General features: G+C 42.8%; 1 protein-coding gene across 7 annotated transcripts in view; it reads right to left on the bottom strand.

Annotated features, from left to right (window-relative positions):
• LOC138758912 (cyclic AMP-responsive element-binding protein 3-like protein 3) overlaps positions 1-16,005 on the bottom strand; it is an 83,100-nt gene that overhangs the window by 42,978 nt on the left and 24,117 nt on the right. For 2 of the 7 annotated variants that reach the window (XM_069928517.1, XM_069928518.1), the window contains one exon: positions 4,763-4,909. In XM_069928517.1, coding sequence (XP_069784618.1) covers positions 4,763-4,882 — 120 coding nt within the window. In that variant the 5' untranslated portion in view covers positions 4,883-4,909. Of the gene's footprint in view, positions 1-4,762; positions 4,910-15,204; positions 15,400-16,005 lie in introns of those variants that run through there. The other 5 variants (XM_069928520.1, XM_069928515.1, XM_069928516.1 and 2 more) reach the window with 5 other exon arrangements.

A 16,005-nucleotide genomic window follows, 5' to 3' on the forward strand; every position in this document is an offset into this window, starting at 1 on the left:
GTGTGTGTGTGTGTTACAGCATTGACTCTGGCTGTGACAGTGTGTGTGTGTGTGTTACAGCATTGACTCTGGCTGTGACAGTGTGTGTGTGTGTGTGTGTTACAGCATTGACTCTGGCTGTGAGACAGTGTGTGTGTGTGTTACAGCATTGACTCTGGCTGTGACAGTGTGTGTGTGTGTGTGTGTTACAGCATTGACTCTGGCAGTGACTGTGTGTGTGTGTTACAGCATTGACTCTGGCTGTGACAGTGTGTGTGTGTGTTACAGCATTGACTCTGGCTGTGACAGTGTGTGTGTGTGTGTGTGTGTGTTACAGCATTGACTCTGGCTGTGACAGTGTGTGTGTGTGTGTGTGTGTGTTACAGCATTGACTCTGGCTGTGACAGTGTGAGTGTGTGTGTGTGTGTGTGCGTGTTACAGCATTGACTCTGGCTGTGACAGTGTGAGTGTGTGTGTGTGTGTGTGTTACAGCATTGACTCTGGCTGTGACAGTGTGTGTGTGTGTTACAGCATTGACTCTGGCTGTGACAGTGTGTGTGTGTGTGTTACAGCATTGACTCTGGCTGTGACAGTGTGTGTGTGTGTGTGTTACAGCATTGACTCTGGCTGTGAGACAGTATGTGTGTGTGTTACAGCATTGACTCTGGCTGTGACAGTGTGTGTGTGTGTGTGTTACAGCATTGACTCTGGCAGTGACTGTGTGTGTGTGTTACAGCATTGACTCTGGCTGTGACAGTGTGTGTGTGTGTTACAGCATTGACTCTGGCTGTGACAGTGTGTGTGTGTGTGTGTGTGTGTGTGTTACAGCATTGACTCTGGCTGTGACAGTGTGAGTGTGTGTGCGTGTGTGCGTGTTACAGCATTGACTCTGGCTGTGACAGTGTGAGTGTGTGTGTGTGTGTGTGTGTTACAGCATTGACTCTGGCTGTGACAGTGTGAGTGTGTGTGTTTGTGTTACAGCATTGACTCTGGCTGTGACTGTGTGTGTGTGTGTGTGTGTTACAGCATTGACTAGCTGTGACAGTGTGTGTGTTTGTGTGTGTGTGTGTTACAGCATTGACTCTGGCTGTGACAGTGTGTGTGTGTGTTACAGCATTGACTCTGGCTGTGACAGTGTGTGTGTGTGTTACAGCATTGACTCTGGCTGTGACAGTGTGAGTGTGTGTGTTTGTGTTACAGCATTGACTCTGGCTGTGACTGTGTGTGTGTGTGTGTGTGTGTTACAGCATTGACTAGCTGTGACAGTGTGTGTGTTTGTGTGTGTGTGTGTTACAGCATTGACTCTGGCTGTGACAGTGTGTGTGTGTGTTACAGCATTGACCTTGGCTGTGACAGTGTGTGTGTTACAGCATTGACTCTGGCTGTGACTGTGTGTGTGTGTGTGTGTGTGTGTGTGTTACAGCATTGACTAGCTGTGACAGTGTGTGTGTTTGTGTGTGTGTGTGTTACAGCATTGACTCTGGCTGTGACAGTGTGTGTGTGTGTTACAGCATTGACTCTGGCTGTGACAGTGTGTGTGTGTGTGTTACAGCATTGACTCTGGCTGTGACAGTGTGTGTGTGTGTGTGTGTGTGTTACAGCATTGACTCTGGCTGTGACAGTGTGTGTGTGTGTGTGTGTGTGTGTGTTACAGCATTGACTCTGGCTGTGACAGTGTGTGTGTGTGTGTGTGTGTGTGTGTGTGTGTTACAGCATTGACTCTGGCTGTGACAGTGTGTGTGTGTGTGTTACAGCATTGACTCTGGCTGTGACAGTGTGTGTGTGTGTGTGTGTGTTACAGCATTGACTCTGGCTGTGACAGTGTGTGTGTGTGTGTGTGTGTTACAGCATTGACTCTGGCTGTGACAGTGTGTGTGTGTGTGTGTTACAGCATTGACTCTGGCTGTGACAGTGTGTGTGTGTGTGTGTGTGTGTGTGTGTGTGTGTGTGTGTGTGCGTGTGTGTGTGTGTGTGCGTGTGTGTGTGTTACAGCATTGACTCTGGCTGTGACAGAGTGTGTGTGTGCGTGTGTGTGTGTTACAGCATTGACTCTGGCTGTGACAGAGTGTGCGTGTGTGTGTGTTACAGCATTGACTCTGGCTGTGACAGTGTGTGTGTGTGTGTTACAGCATTGACTTTGGCTGTGACAGTGTGTGTGTGTGTGTTACAGCATTGACTTTGGCTGTGACAGTGTGTGTGTGTGTGTTACAGCATTGACTCTGGCTGTGACAGTGTGTGTGTGTGTTACAGCATTGACTCTGGCTGTGACAGTGTGTGTGTGTGTGTGTGTGTTATGACTCTGGCTGTGACAGTGTGTGTGTGTGTGTGTGTGTTACAGCATTGACTCTGGCTGTGACAGTGTGTGTGTGTGTGTGTGTGTTACAGCATTGACTCTGGCTGCGACAGTGTGTGTGTGTGTGTGTGTGTGTTACAGCATTGACTCTGGCTGCGACAGTGTGTGTGTGTGTGTGTGTTACAGCATTGACTCTGGCTGCGACAGTGTGTGTGTGTGTGTGTGTTACAGCATTGACTCTGGCTGCGACAGTGTGTGTGTGTGTGTGTGTGTGTGTGTGTGTGTGTGTGTGTGTGTGTGTGTGTGTGTTACAGCATTTACTCTGGCTGTGACAGTGTGTGTGTGTGTGTTACAGCATTGACTAGCTGTGACAGTTTGTGTGTTTGTGTGTGTGTGTTACAGCATTGACTCTGGCTGTGACAGTGTGTGTGTGTGTGTGTGTGTTACAGCATTGACTAGCTGTGTCAGTGTGTGTGTTTGTGTGTGTGTGTGTTACAGCATTGACTCTGGCTGTGACAGTGTGTGTGTGTGTGTGTGTGTGTGTGTGTGTGTGTGTGTGTGTGTGTGTGTGTGTGTGTGTGTGTGTGTGTTACAGCATTGACTCTGGCTGTGACAGTGTGTGTGTGTGCGTGTGTGTGTCTGTGTGTGTGTGTTACAGCATTGACTCTGGCTGTGACAGTGTGTGTGTGTGTGTGTGTGTGTTACAGCATTGACTCTGGCTGTGACAGTGTGTGTGTGTGTGTGTGTTACAGCATTGACTCTGGCTGTGACAGTGTGTGTGTGTGTGTGTGTGTGTGTGTGTTACAGCATTGACTCTGGCTGTGACAGTGTGTGTGTGTGTGTGTGTTACAGCATTGACTCTGGCTGTGACAGTGTGTGTGTGTGTGTGTTACAGCATTGACTCTGGCTGTGACAGTGTGTGTGTGTGTGTGTGTGTTACAGCATTGACTCTGGCTGTGACAGTGTGTGTGTGTGTGTGTGTGTTACAGCATTGACTCTGGCTGTGACAGTGTGTGTGTGTGTGTGTGTGTTACAGCATTGACTCTGGCTGTGACAGTGTGTGTGTGTGTGTGTGTTACAGCATTGACTCTGGCTGTGACAGTGTGTGTGTGTGTGTGTGTGTGTGTGTTACAGCATTGACTCTGGCTGTGACAGTGTGTGTGTGTGTGTGTGTGTGTTACAGCATTGACTCTGGCTGTGACAGTGTGTGTGTGTGTGTGTGTGTGTGTGTTACAGCATTGACTCTGGCTGTGACAGTAAGTGTGTGTGTGTGTGTTACAGCATTGACTCTGGCTGTGACAGTAAGTGTGTGTGTGTGTGTTACAGCATTGACTCTGGCTGTGACAGTAAGTGTGTGTGTGTGTGTGTGTTACAGCATTGACTCTGGCTGTGACAGTGTGTGTGTGTGTGTGTGTGTGTGTGTGTTACAGCATTGACTCTGGCTGTGACAGTGTGTGTGTGTGTGTGTGTGTGTGTGTGTGTGTGTGTGTTACAGCATTGACTCTGGCTGTGACAGTGTGTGTGTGTGTGTGTGTGTGTGTGTGTGTGTGTTACAGGATTGACTCTGGCTGTGACAGAGTGTGTGTGCGTGTGTGTGTGTGTGTGTGTGTGTGTGTGTGTTACAGCATTGACTCTGGCTTTGACAGTGTGTGTCTGTGTGTGTGTGTTACAGCATTGACTCTGGCTGTGACAGTGTGTGTGTGTGTGTGTGTGTGTTACAGCATTGACTCTGGCTGTGACAGTGTGTGTGTGTTACAGCATTGACTCTGGCTGTGACAGTGTGTGTGTGTTACAGCATTGACTCTGGCTGTGACAGTGTGTGTGTGTTACAGCATTGACTCTGGCTGTGACAGTGTGTGTGTGTTACAGCATTGACTCTGGCTGTGACAGTGTGTGTGTGTGTGTGTGTGTGTGTTACAGCATTGACTCTGGCTGTGACAGTGTGTGTGTGTGTGTGTGTGACAGTGTGTGTGTGTGTGTTACAGCATTGACTCTGGCTGTGACAGTGTGTGTGTGTGTGTGTGTGTGACAGTGTGTGTGTGCGTGTGTGTTACAGCATTGACTGGCTGTGACAGTGTGTGTGTGTGTGTGTGTCTGTGTGTTTGTGTGTGTGTTTGTGTGTGTGTCTGTGTGTCTGTGTGTTTGTGTGTGTGTGTGTGTCTGTGTGTTTGTGTGTGTGTGTGTGTGTGTCTGTGTGTTTGTGTGTGTGTGTGTGTGTGTCTGTGTGTTTGTGTGTGTGTGTGTGTGTGTCTGTGTGTTTGTGTGTGTGTGTGTGTGTGTGTGTGTGTGTGTGTGTGTGTGTGTGTGTGTGTGTGTGTGTGTGTGTGTGTGTGTGTGTGTGTGTGTGTGTGTGTGTGAGTGTGTGTGTGTGATGTGTGTGTGTGTGTGATGTGTGTGTGCGCCCTGGGTTACAATGCTCTATGCGTGGGATGGCCAAAGGTTACAATGTTCTGTGTCCATACAACAATACAGTGTTACAATTCTCCTTACACTGGGTTGTGGCATCTCCCAGCACTCTGCACTCTCTATGTCATTTGTCTGGAAGCTTTCATGGCGAAGGATCCCATCCTGTTGGTCAAAGAGTAGATCCAGGAGTTCCACACTGTCCATTTCAGGGGCCAAGCATTCTCCTGGTGCCTAGAGGAGGAAAATACAGGAAGAGAAATTAGAGAACCAACATCAGCTCAGGAGTGAAACAAGAAAATCTGCAGACGCTGTGATTGTAGTAAATCCACAAAAATGCTGGAGGAACTCAGCAAGTCCTGCAGCGGCTGGCTCCCGTTAACCCCTCTACTTCTCTCCCCTTCCCCTATCCCTATGTCTCCTTTGCTCTAACTCTCTGTCTCTCTTCCCTCTGCCCCTTTCCTCCAGTTCCGCATTTACAGAGCCACCTTCCTCCCCCGATCAATTCTCACCTTTCCTCTCCCGCCCTCCTATCCATGTCTAATTATCACCTTTTGCCTGTTGGTCCATGCTCCTCACCCTGCCTTTTCTTCCCTCCTACCCCAGCCTTTTTATTCAGACACCTGCTTGCTTTTGCTCAATACCTTGAAGAAGGGCTCAGACCCAGAACGTTGGCTATATATATTTTTTACCTCCACAGACCTGCTGAGTTTCTCCAGCACCTAATGTGTATTAACTACATTAGCCCAGGATAGTTTATACAAATGATAAATGTTACTGATTTGGAGCCATAATCAGAAGATATGAAGTATATTAACCATTAATGCAAATAAGAGCTCGCTTTCAAGCCTCTTCTAAATGTAATTTACAAGTTTAATTTCAGTGTTGAACGTACAAAGGCTACTGCATAAACTATACAGGCAGGCTTCAGGCTCACTACACTTAGCATCATGGCTTTAGGAACTGACAAGATATTTCTTGGGATTTTCTGTACCCAAAGATCTACTCCTCACAATTCAGGAAGGATAACATGGAGTCTGGGGTTTGCCCTCAGCAGCTGTTAATACCAAACTATCTTGTACCATGAATATTCAGAGTTGGTCTGGTCAATAAAGATGTTTTCTTGCTGTAAATGTGTAATTTGATGGAATTATTTGTCCACACCCAAATTACACAACAAAACGATTGATAATGCATTCGATCTCCTGTTTACATTGAAAGCTCCAATTTCTACATAGTTCATTCAAAGTTACAACTCAAAGTAAAAAGATTGGAAGGGAATGAAGCCTCAAGTAGCATTAATAGCTACATCTCATTGGATTCACTTTCTCACATGGGCCTAGATTTAATCCCTACTTCAAGCAAAGTACTGAGGAAGTGGTAAACTCTAAACTGCTTCAATTACTTCAGAAAGACTGGTCTCAGACTGGGATATCATTTCGTTCCCTCTGTCTATTGCAATAGCAAGGACCTCCCAGTGGCCAAGCATTTCAATTCCGCAGACACTATCACACTGAGATGTCTGTCCATGGCCTCATGCACTTCCAAACTGAGGTCTCCTGCAAATTGGAGGAATAACACATAATATTTTGTCTGGGCACTCTCCAACCAGACAGCATTACATCAACTTCTCTGGATTCCATTAGGCCCCTCCCCTGTCTCTCTCTCTTGTTCTCCATCCCTCTGTCTCCTTTCTGACAAAGATGCTGGACAAAGAAAATATGTCATATATTTGACCAGTATGGAAACAGAGATTCAGTACAACCACGAAAATCAAATGCTGAAACACTCCTTGAAGGAATCAAATATCTCTCCTTGGCACAGGATGACTTAAGGTGGGGGAGGAACATTTGGGAGCTTCAGGTCATGCATTGGGACGGCACGGACACCTTATTCAAGCCTTACTCGAGGGGGACACGTCTTCACAAATTTCCCACCAATTCATCCCATCAGGGTCCTCCTGCCCCATCTGTGGAAGAGTGTGGGGTTCCCACATGGGCCAACCATTCAGCTCAACTCACCGAAATGGTATGGAAGCAAGTCAGCCTCAATCCTGCAAGATTGTCTTAGAGAAAGTAATTATCAGAGTATAAAGTCATACAGCACAGAAACATGCCCTTCAGCCCAACATCATGCTAACCCTCAGCCACCCATTTGCCCTAATAATAAAAAAAAACAGATGATGGAAATCTGAAATAAAAGCAAAAAATGCTTGAAAGACACAGTAGGTCAAGTAGCATTTGTGGACAGAGAAACAGTTAACGTTTCAGGTTGAGGAATGCTCTTCAGTCTTGGGAAAGAGAAAACACAAGTTTTGTGTTTTTCAGTTTTTTAACATGTATAATGTCCAGGAAATGTCATCTGAATTCCAGTGATTGATGAGGTTTATATAGTTAAACTAATATTGAGAGCAAGAGAGAAAATAATTTTCATTTTGTGAAAGAAAGTTAAGTGGGTGAATGGGAATTAGCTGCGAAAACAAGAAAATCTGCTGATGTTGGTGTTAAGTGTAATACACCATTGAGCTGGAGAAACTCAGCAGGTCATGCAGCTTCAACAGGAAGTAAAGGGAAAATACTTCAGGCCAGGTAATGCTGGTAACCAACAATTCATTTGGTTGTACATGTACACTCAGATGACAATAAACATGAACTTTAAAAATGACAATGCACATGGTTGTAGTGGCCACTCTAGCCACAAACAACAGTGCAATCTCTCATTCTGTTCACCTCCTCTAAAAGTAAATCATACCAAAATATTTATATCTATTTATTTATTTTAAATTATGTCTTTATGTATATATGTGATTATTATGTGCCTGGTATACAGGGTAGTCTGGAGAAATGCTGTTTCGTCTGGTTGTATGTGCACAGTCAGATGATAATAAACATGATGCTTTGGCATGAAGCATCACCTGCCAGTTCTATCTCAGTAATTATGCTAATTGGGGGAGAGGGGAGAGTGGGAGAAGGAAAAGGTGAGAGAGAGGAGAGGGAAGAGGAGGGAGAGGGAGAGATAGGGAGAGGAGAGGGGGAGATGGAGGAGAAAAAGAGGGGGAGGGGGAGGATGAAGGGTCACTGGAGTTGTGAGGCTGAAGCTCCATCATCTGTACAACATGGATACCCAAAATTAGTGCACATCGGTCTGTGAGTTTATCGAGGACAATGGTTGAAAAAATGGAAAGAAAAATGACAAGTAGGAATAAGCAATTCATTTTTTGGGTTAGAAGACTCTGATTGATGAGGTGCCAGAGGGACTAGTATTGGGGACACCATCAGATTGATAAGTGGATAACGATAATATTTTCATGTTTGTTGATAATACCGGGTGGAATTATGGATTGCGAGGAGGATCAAGATGTCAAGGGATATATGCAGGCTAAATAAATGAGCAAGGACCTGGAAGATAGAATATAATGGGGGGGATGTGAGATTGTTCCACTCCAACACAAAATATAGAAGGGCAGAGTATTTTTTTAGAAATGAGAGACTGAAAGGTGCTTGTGCAAGAGGCACAAATCACTCAAAGTTAACATACAGATATAATAAACAATTAGGAAGGCAAAGAATATGTTGGCTTGAAATCAAGAAAATGCATTGAACTAGAGTGATAAAAGACCCTGGTGAGATTGTAACTAGAATACTGAGTTCAGGACTGGTCAGGATATATTTATGACAGAGAATGTTTGTGTGTGCAGTAAATGTCTTCAGGATAGTGAAGGACAGTGGGAGTGGCCAAGGAATGCATGTGGAGTGCACCAACAGATTGCTGAAGGCATCAGAAAAACATGGCCACACAAAGTTGGCTGAGGCTACTGATCAGTGTACATGTGGAGTGAGGAGAGATGTAATTAAATGATGTAATTAAATGTTGTTACCATGAGCTGACTAGTTTGTTCTGAAGACATCACTGGTAGGTGCCCTCAGGACAATGGACCAAAGGACACACTGTACAGACAACGAGGGCATCCCCTACATCCCCATCATGAAGCATAGGATTGATTCACACGTCGATGTGTTCAGCCCAATTTTCCGAATGACAGGAAATTATCCAGAGGCAGCTAATAATGTAGTTTTGGAATAAATTTATTTTCAATTGCTTAATGACAAAAAATGTTATTAAAATTAGTTTTCAGGCATGTGGATGCACAAGATGTTTATACAGAATTGTGCATAACACTGTGGAGAGTATATATTTTGATTTAATGTAAAAACATTTTTCAAAAAATATAATTTGAATGGATTTTCCTAATGTGTCATCATTACAGAAATATTTCTCTGAAAGACAGATTTTGTCTCAAAAATTACTTAATGGAAAATTATAATATTGGAGGAGTGAAAGATCAGACCTGGATTAATCTTGTTAAAATCATCCCAACGAAAATATATAGAATCGATTTGCATAAATTTGAATATACTTGTGACCAATGAGAATAAATTTATGCGTAACCAAGCATGAAAGCAAAACAATTCAGAGAAGCGTGACAGAAAATGTATTGCTGTCATTGTTAAAGACAAAACTCAATTATGTTTCAAATCAGATTGGACAATATTTGTAGATTATGTACTTCACAATTACTATTCCAGTCAAATCATTTTGGTGAGGCATACATTTGAGAAAAGTTGGTTCTTAAGAAACAAATCTTAATAGAGTGTTAAATAAAGAAACTACAGGTGAAAGATTGTAATATCTTATCTATGTGTGTTGACTTCTCTGCCAAGAGAGAATCGGTTCATATTTCCCTCTTAGTCGCCAATATTTGGAGTTCTCCGTGACCTCCACCACCACCCTCCCCCCCCCCCCCGCCCCCCACCCATCCTATACAGAGAATATACCTCCTGTTCACTCTCTTTCACCACCCTGGCTATGTCATTCCGACCCCTTTAGATTTCTCCCATGTATCTCCCATCAATGCAACATCTATTCACTCAGTAGCAATATTTCCCAGTTGCCAGAAGAGCAATGATTGTATTATGGTCTGTTTCTAAACAGCTGGCTGAAAACGTATGCAGTGCAACATGCTGAGAACCACGAGGGTCTGCAACCTATCAAAAGGGAACATGGCACTGTCAGATTCAGTGTGACATTTCACAGAGAAATTGACAAGTAGACCTTCTAGTTGAAGATGCCATTCTATATGTAACTTACACACACAGTGCTATGATAACCAACAAGCCTGTATTAATGCCAAAATTCTGTGGTCCAATTGCCAGAGTATTACTTAAAACGTAACACTGTGTGCATTTCAGCACCCCTTATGTAATAGATTGGTGTGCCAGGCTTCATTTAGCGCTGTATTTGAAACTATAACAATCTGACTCACGCCCGGCTGACTCCACTGAACAAGAAGAATGATGCTACCATGAAATGTTGCCTCTGCACTACTCATCTCACATAACAGGGGATAAGGGATGAGGAGTGTAAAGCAGGATTCAGACAAGAGTTTTGATACAGAAGGAAAAGTAACTGATGTTAACACAGAGGGAACAAGCTGCACATTTGGGATGATAGGGCAGGCAGGCCTACAGTAGAGACACACTGGGAGATGAGAGTTTATCGTTTTATACACAAGTACAATGCACAAGTGCATCAAAATCCTTACCTGCTGCAGCCAAACAGGTACGAAAGATACAGCAAGTACGATAGTTTAAATTAAGTTACCACAATATGGAAACGCAGAAAAAAAGAAACAGTAAATACAAAAGATATATAAATAAATATTCACAATTGCAGTTAGTGCAAGAAAAAAAAGTAATGTGTCAATAGTGCAGACAGATCTTTTTATGATTCCAAGGTAGATTATTCTTAGTGTTAGGATAGAACGGGAAGGTTCAAAAGCCGTTGGGGGAAAAAAAAACTGTTTTTGAACTTGAGACAAGAAGAGATTGTGACCAGGGTGATGGGGATCCTTTATGATATTGACTGCCTTCTTGAGGCAGCGTTTTCAAAGCAGTGCCCATGATGGCTGCCATTTTCTCCAGCCTTCTGGGTTCGTGGGCACTCAAGTTTCCAAACAAGGCAGTGATGTAACCAGTCTATACAGTCCATATTAAACGTGTAGAAGTCTGATGGAGTATTCCAGAACATGCCAAATCTCCTCAGATTTCTTAGAAAGTAGAGGCCTTCTTCGCAGTTGCCTTGACGTGTTGGTTTCAGGGGAGGTCATCTGGTACCTAGACTCCCAGCAATTTGAAGGTTCTAATCCTCTCCACCGCCATCAACTCGATGACGATTGGTATGTACTCAGGGCAAATAAGTGAAAATAGAGAAAGGATCTGGTAGGGTTTACAAGTAGAGTTGGTTGGGAAAGCTACATGGAGGAGGCAGAAGCTCATTCGGTCACTGTAGTTCAAGGAAAAGAGATGACAATGGTAACAGGAGCACTTGAGATGCTTGAGAGCAATGGAGAAGAAGCAGGATCTGAGGTAGGTAACATTCTAGTGTTTGAAAATACTGCCTTGTTTGTGAAATTTACTGCCCGGAGAAAATTAAGGGGTGCTGCCCAGATTGCCAATTGAAAGATGATTAAAAAAACAGTATAATGGAACCATTGACTGATTACAGCTATCAATCTTAATTCATTAGATACAATAGACCCAAGCACGATGTGCAGATTAATTCAATGGTAAAGATCTATAAGCATCAGAATTTAAAAAAAATCTTACTCACTTGTATAGAGTAGGAGCTACAACAGAATGCCACTTTTTACTCAATAGAATTGAATTTTGGAAGTAAACTTTGATAAGCAACTTATACAATATTATAAATACACGAAAGTGCTGGAGAAACTCAGCAGGTCCCACAGCGGGCATAACCACTGTTTTGGGCCTGCCTGGTCAAGATATTGTTGGTTGTATATCTTTGGCGATGATTGCTGCAGGACCTGCTGAGTTACTCCAGCATTTTTGAGTATTTATTATAATCATAGCATCTGCAGACTTTCTTGTTTCACTTACGGTATGCTTTAAGCTAGCTAGCAACCAAGGACAAGTCCCACCCCAGCCAGAAAGTTAGCTCTCCCTCGCACTTGTGCATCACTTACCACATCTGTCTCCAATGTTACTGTCACATTTTCTGCATTAAGATAACTTGATTATTTATTGTATATATTTAATGATTTATTTCTTTAATTCAATTAAGAGAGATTTAACACGAACCAAAGGAGTAACTTTTCTTTTTACGCACAGAGGGTGGGTGTATGGAATGGGCTGCTCTGGAAGAGGTTGTTAAGTCAGATACTATTGCAATGTTAAAGAAAAAATGTGGACATTTACATGGATAGGATGGGTTCAGAGGAATATGGGCAGGTGGGATTTATGTGGGGAGACATTTTGGTCAGCATGAAGAAGTTGGGCCAAAGGGCCTGAGCCCACACTGTATGTATGACTCTAAGTATACTATTGTAGTTTTTTTTAGTTCCCCCTCCCCGGCGCCACAATGTACCTGTTAGGCTACAGCAAGTAAGAATTTTGGTGCATATCTACATTGCACAATGTATATAACAACAATCCCATTATCATTATCAGATTACTTATAGGACCAAATTCCAAAGATTAAAAGATGTTGGTAAGAGCTCCTTCAAATATTAATGAGTTTTAAAAAATTGAAGGAAAGGTGGCAGTGAGGAAGATAATTCAGTGACAGAAGATACAGATCAGCTAATCACACAACAGATTTCCCGGGTGTTTGAGGAGAAGGAGTTTGGTTCAGGAAAGTCTCTCTGAAACCAGAAATGGCAGTGAAGTTTTTAAAGAGTGAGAAGTGACGCAGTGACCCACAATATCACTCCATAACCAATCCACATTACCAAAAGCAGACTAATTGATCTTGTTAAAAAAAAATGTATTTAACTTATTTTTAACATGTCAAATATCAGACTTACTATCTTTCAGAACACCCATTTTAGGATGAATTTATTGACATATATATTGTATAATATACACATGCGCCAAAATTCGAACTTTCTGGTACTATACTTCTTTCAAAAAACCTACAATAATTTATCCTAAATTGAAAATAGATGATAAATACAAAAGATAGAGATATTGAAAATAGAAAAAAAATGTAGATAATAGAAAAAAATGGCAGCGCTGCCGGAGCTGCTATAACATCAGCATTGTCATGGTGTAGACCTGGGAGAGTGGGGAGCAGAGACACAGCACTGCTCCACAGGGTCCTACTGCCCGGTCCAAATGCCAATGGCTCCATACAGGCTTGAAATGGCTGGTTAAAGAAGCCAACTGTGTTTCTTTTAAATCCTGCAACCATGAAGGTCTGTGCCCAAGACAGCAGTGCCTGTGCTGGGTCGCAAACGATGAGGAGTTTCATATTCTGGAGTAGCAGCAGACTGGTAAAAGGCACCAGAAATGGAGAGAACAGCCCCCATTGGGAAGGAAAAGCATAGGAGACAACCCTATAGGATGGTGACCAGGGCAGCAGAACAGTGAGGAGCTCAGCAGCTGAAGGACCCACACTGTTGGCAAATTGTGGTCATAAGATCTGCACAGGCTGCTGGAGACTGACTCGGGTGCCAGGTACTGGAACCTGGATTCAAGAGGGTGCTGAGGCAAGAAGGGCTCCCAAAGGACTTGGAACCTGAAAGTTTTCTGATCATTTTGGAGGCTTGGATCTGGAACTCGGGTTGCTTGTGGTTTTAATTGGAGTTTGTGGGACTGCTGAGGCTGTGGGAGCATTGGAGGCAAATCCACAGACACTCAATATGTCTGAGGGGATTCTCTTTTGTTTCTCTTTCCACTATTGTGGCAATGGGCAATGCTCATGATGACACTTTGTTTGCCTTGTGTAGGCAAAAGTTGAAGTACATCATATATATTAAATGTTTAATGTGCCTTGCCACAGTAAAGACAGTTCTCTTGTAGAGATGAAGCAGTCCATGATTAATGCAACAAGAGTACAGTAGCTGTTAGACAGAAAATGAGTGGTCTTCAGGCTTCTGTACCTTCTGCCTGAAGGTAGCAGTGAAAAGATGTTAGCGTTCTTAAGCCCTTGACTTGTTGGGGTTGGGTGTAAGGAGTGGGGTTAGGGTTGGCATAGAAACATAATAACAGACTCATGTAACCTCTTGGCACTTAATGCCAGGCAGAAATCAATCTTCTGACATCAAAATTTCACCATCTCAAGCCAGATTCACACCTGGTGAGCAGCTGAGGCAAAATCTTTTCTATGAGGAAATTCTGCTGGCAAGAGAGCTAGCTGATCCCTGCCATTATGGTACATGAAATTGAGGGCTGGCTGGAGAGGATTTTGGACAGAGGGAGTCTGGCATGGGAGTGGCTCCATTATATATTTATGTATCCTGATATTCTCCAGCTCCAGTTCATGGGACTGGGATTAAAATACCATCAGGATCTGAATTAATACAGAGTGATCCCATTTTTTCAAAAATTAATGACAACCTTAACAAAATAATGAACACCTTCACACCTGGCCAGAATGCACTGGGAATGGTCGTGCTGACCAGCATTTGAACTGCATTAACAATAGGCATATCTTCAATATTTACTGTAAATGTTTCTGAAATTATAGAAAGATCGTTGCTGACTGTAGACTATAATGTCACAGATTTCTGCGCTGCCCAAAAGTAATGCTCTTGCTTAAAAAGGAGGAGTTCTCAGTTCAAACCCCCTCCCCACTCTGGTTCTAGACACCTAAGAAAAAGAAGGGCACAAGAGAATGGGACCAGGAGTAGGCTACTCAGCCCATCAAGCCTGTCCTATCATTACATAGGATCAACTCGACCTCAATACCCCAATTTTTAAAAATGTATCTACTTCCATTTTAAATGATTCTAACCATTTAGCTTCCATAAGTCTCTTGGGTAGAAAATTCGCTGATTCACTGAGAATTCTGCAAGAAGAAATTTTCAGTTTTAAATGACCATATTTCAGTCAGGTTACCTATCATTTTACTAAATGTCAAAGAATACAGACCCTAACCATTTTTGATAGGACAATCTTCCTATTCCAGGAATTACCATGCTGAAGCTTCTTTGAAGAGCTTCCAATTGTACCCTATCCTTTCTTAGGTAAGGAGACCAAACTGTGCACAATAATCCAGGTGTGGGGGGAAACTGTCTTTCTTAAGAGATATTCAATATACTTTCCCAGGTAGATGTAAAAGATCTACTGACGGTATCTGAAAAGGGCAGCGTTCAACATCACAAGATTAGATTTCAAACTATTATTATAATACTGCCTGTAGGACTTTGCTATTTGCAAATTACCTACCACATTTCCCAACAGCGAATCATACTTCAATGTCGGTAAACGCTTTGACCCAATGTGAAATTGTTTAAAAGCCCAAAACTTAACTGAAACTTTCATGCAAAAAGAATGTTGCAAATAAATACACCTCAAGCTATCAGAGCATGTGTAAGGTTTGGATCAACCACCCTGAACCCTGTACTTCAATCTCTGTTTGAACTTTGTCCTGTTTTAGAGATTCTATTTGAACAAATCCAAGAAACAAAGATTTATTTTGAAAATGTATTTAAATTCAAATAAACTTACCTTCCCTGTGACCAGTGCCATTTTTGGAAATGGAAGTGTAGAGCTAAAATCTGTTCCTCTGTTCTCCTGTGTTTCGGAAGTTTTTTGGTCCCCTCCAGTCATTGATGAGCCTTCACTCTTCCTTTGATTTGACCTGTGACTAAGTTGAAGTACAACCAGAGAAAAACAGCTTCAGGTGTTGCAACACCAGTTGCCCAAATGATTGGCTGGAGAGAAGCTGTCATTTTGGCTGGCTGCCATAGAAAGGCAGTGATTGAAAACCGATTATCACGTAGAATGTTGAGAATGCCAGGCTATCATCCAAGAATTGCCAATTATCTAATAAATCAGGGATGAGAAATTGTGACTCCTAAAGTTGTAATTTTACATAAATCAAAGTACGATGTAGTAATGTGAGATAAACTTTAGACCATGATCTCAACATCACTGAAGAAAGTACATTCTTCACCAACCAATCCATTATTTGATCACATCAGCAGCATGCTTTATTAAATAATTTTCATTTATTTTGAGAGTAGGATAACAAGTACTGTTTGTTTAGCACTGGGAATAGCTTGTTAAACCAGTGTAATGAAACAGACCAATGTGTGTCTTACGGAAATTTCTATTGCGCGTCAGGCCTGGTGTATTGTGTCCAATAAACTCTGCCTTGCACAGGTGAACTTGAACCAAGTCCTTTCGGCTGGATTGGAGGAACTCTGATGGTTGGTGGGAAGATGGGGTTGGGATTCTGGAGCCATGGAGGAGGAAGACCCTATGAATGGGGTATCATTGGGAGAGAACTGAGACAATGACAGTCAG

Source organism: Narcine bancroftii, chromosome 3, assembly GCF_036971445.1.
Source record: "Narcine bancroftii isolate sNarBan1 chromosome 3, sNarBan1.hap1, whole genome shotgun sequence".
Taxonomy (NCBI): Eukaryota; Metazoa; Chordata; class Chondrichthyes; order Torpediniformes; family Narcinidae; genus Narcine; species Narcine bancroftii.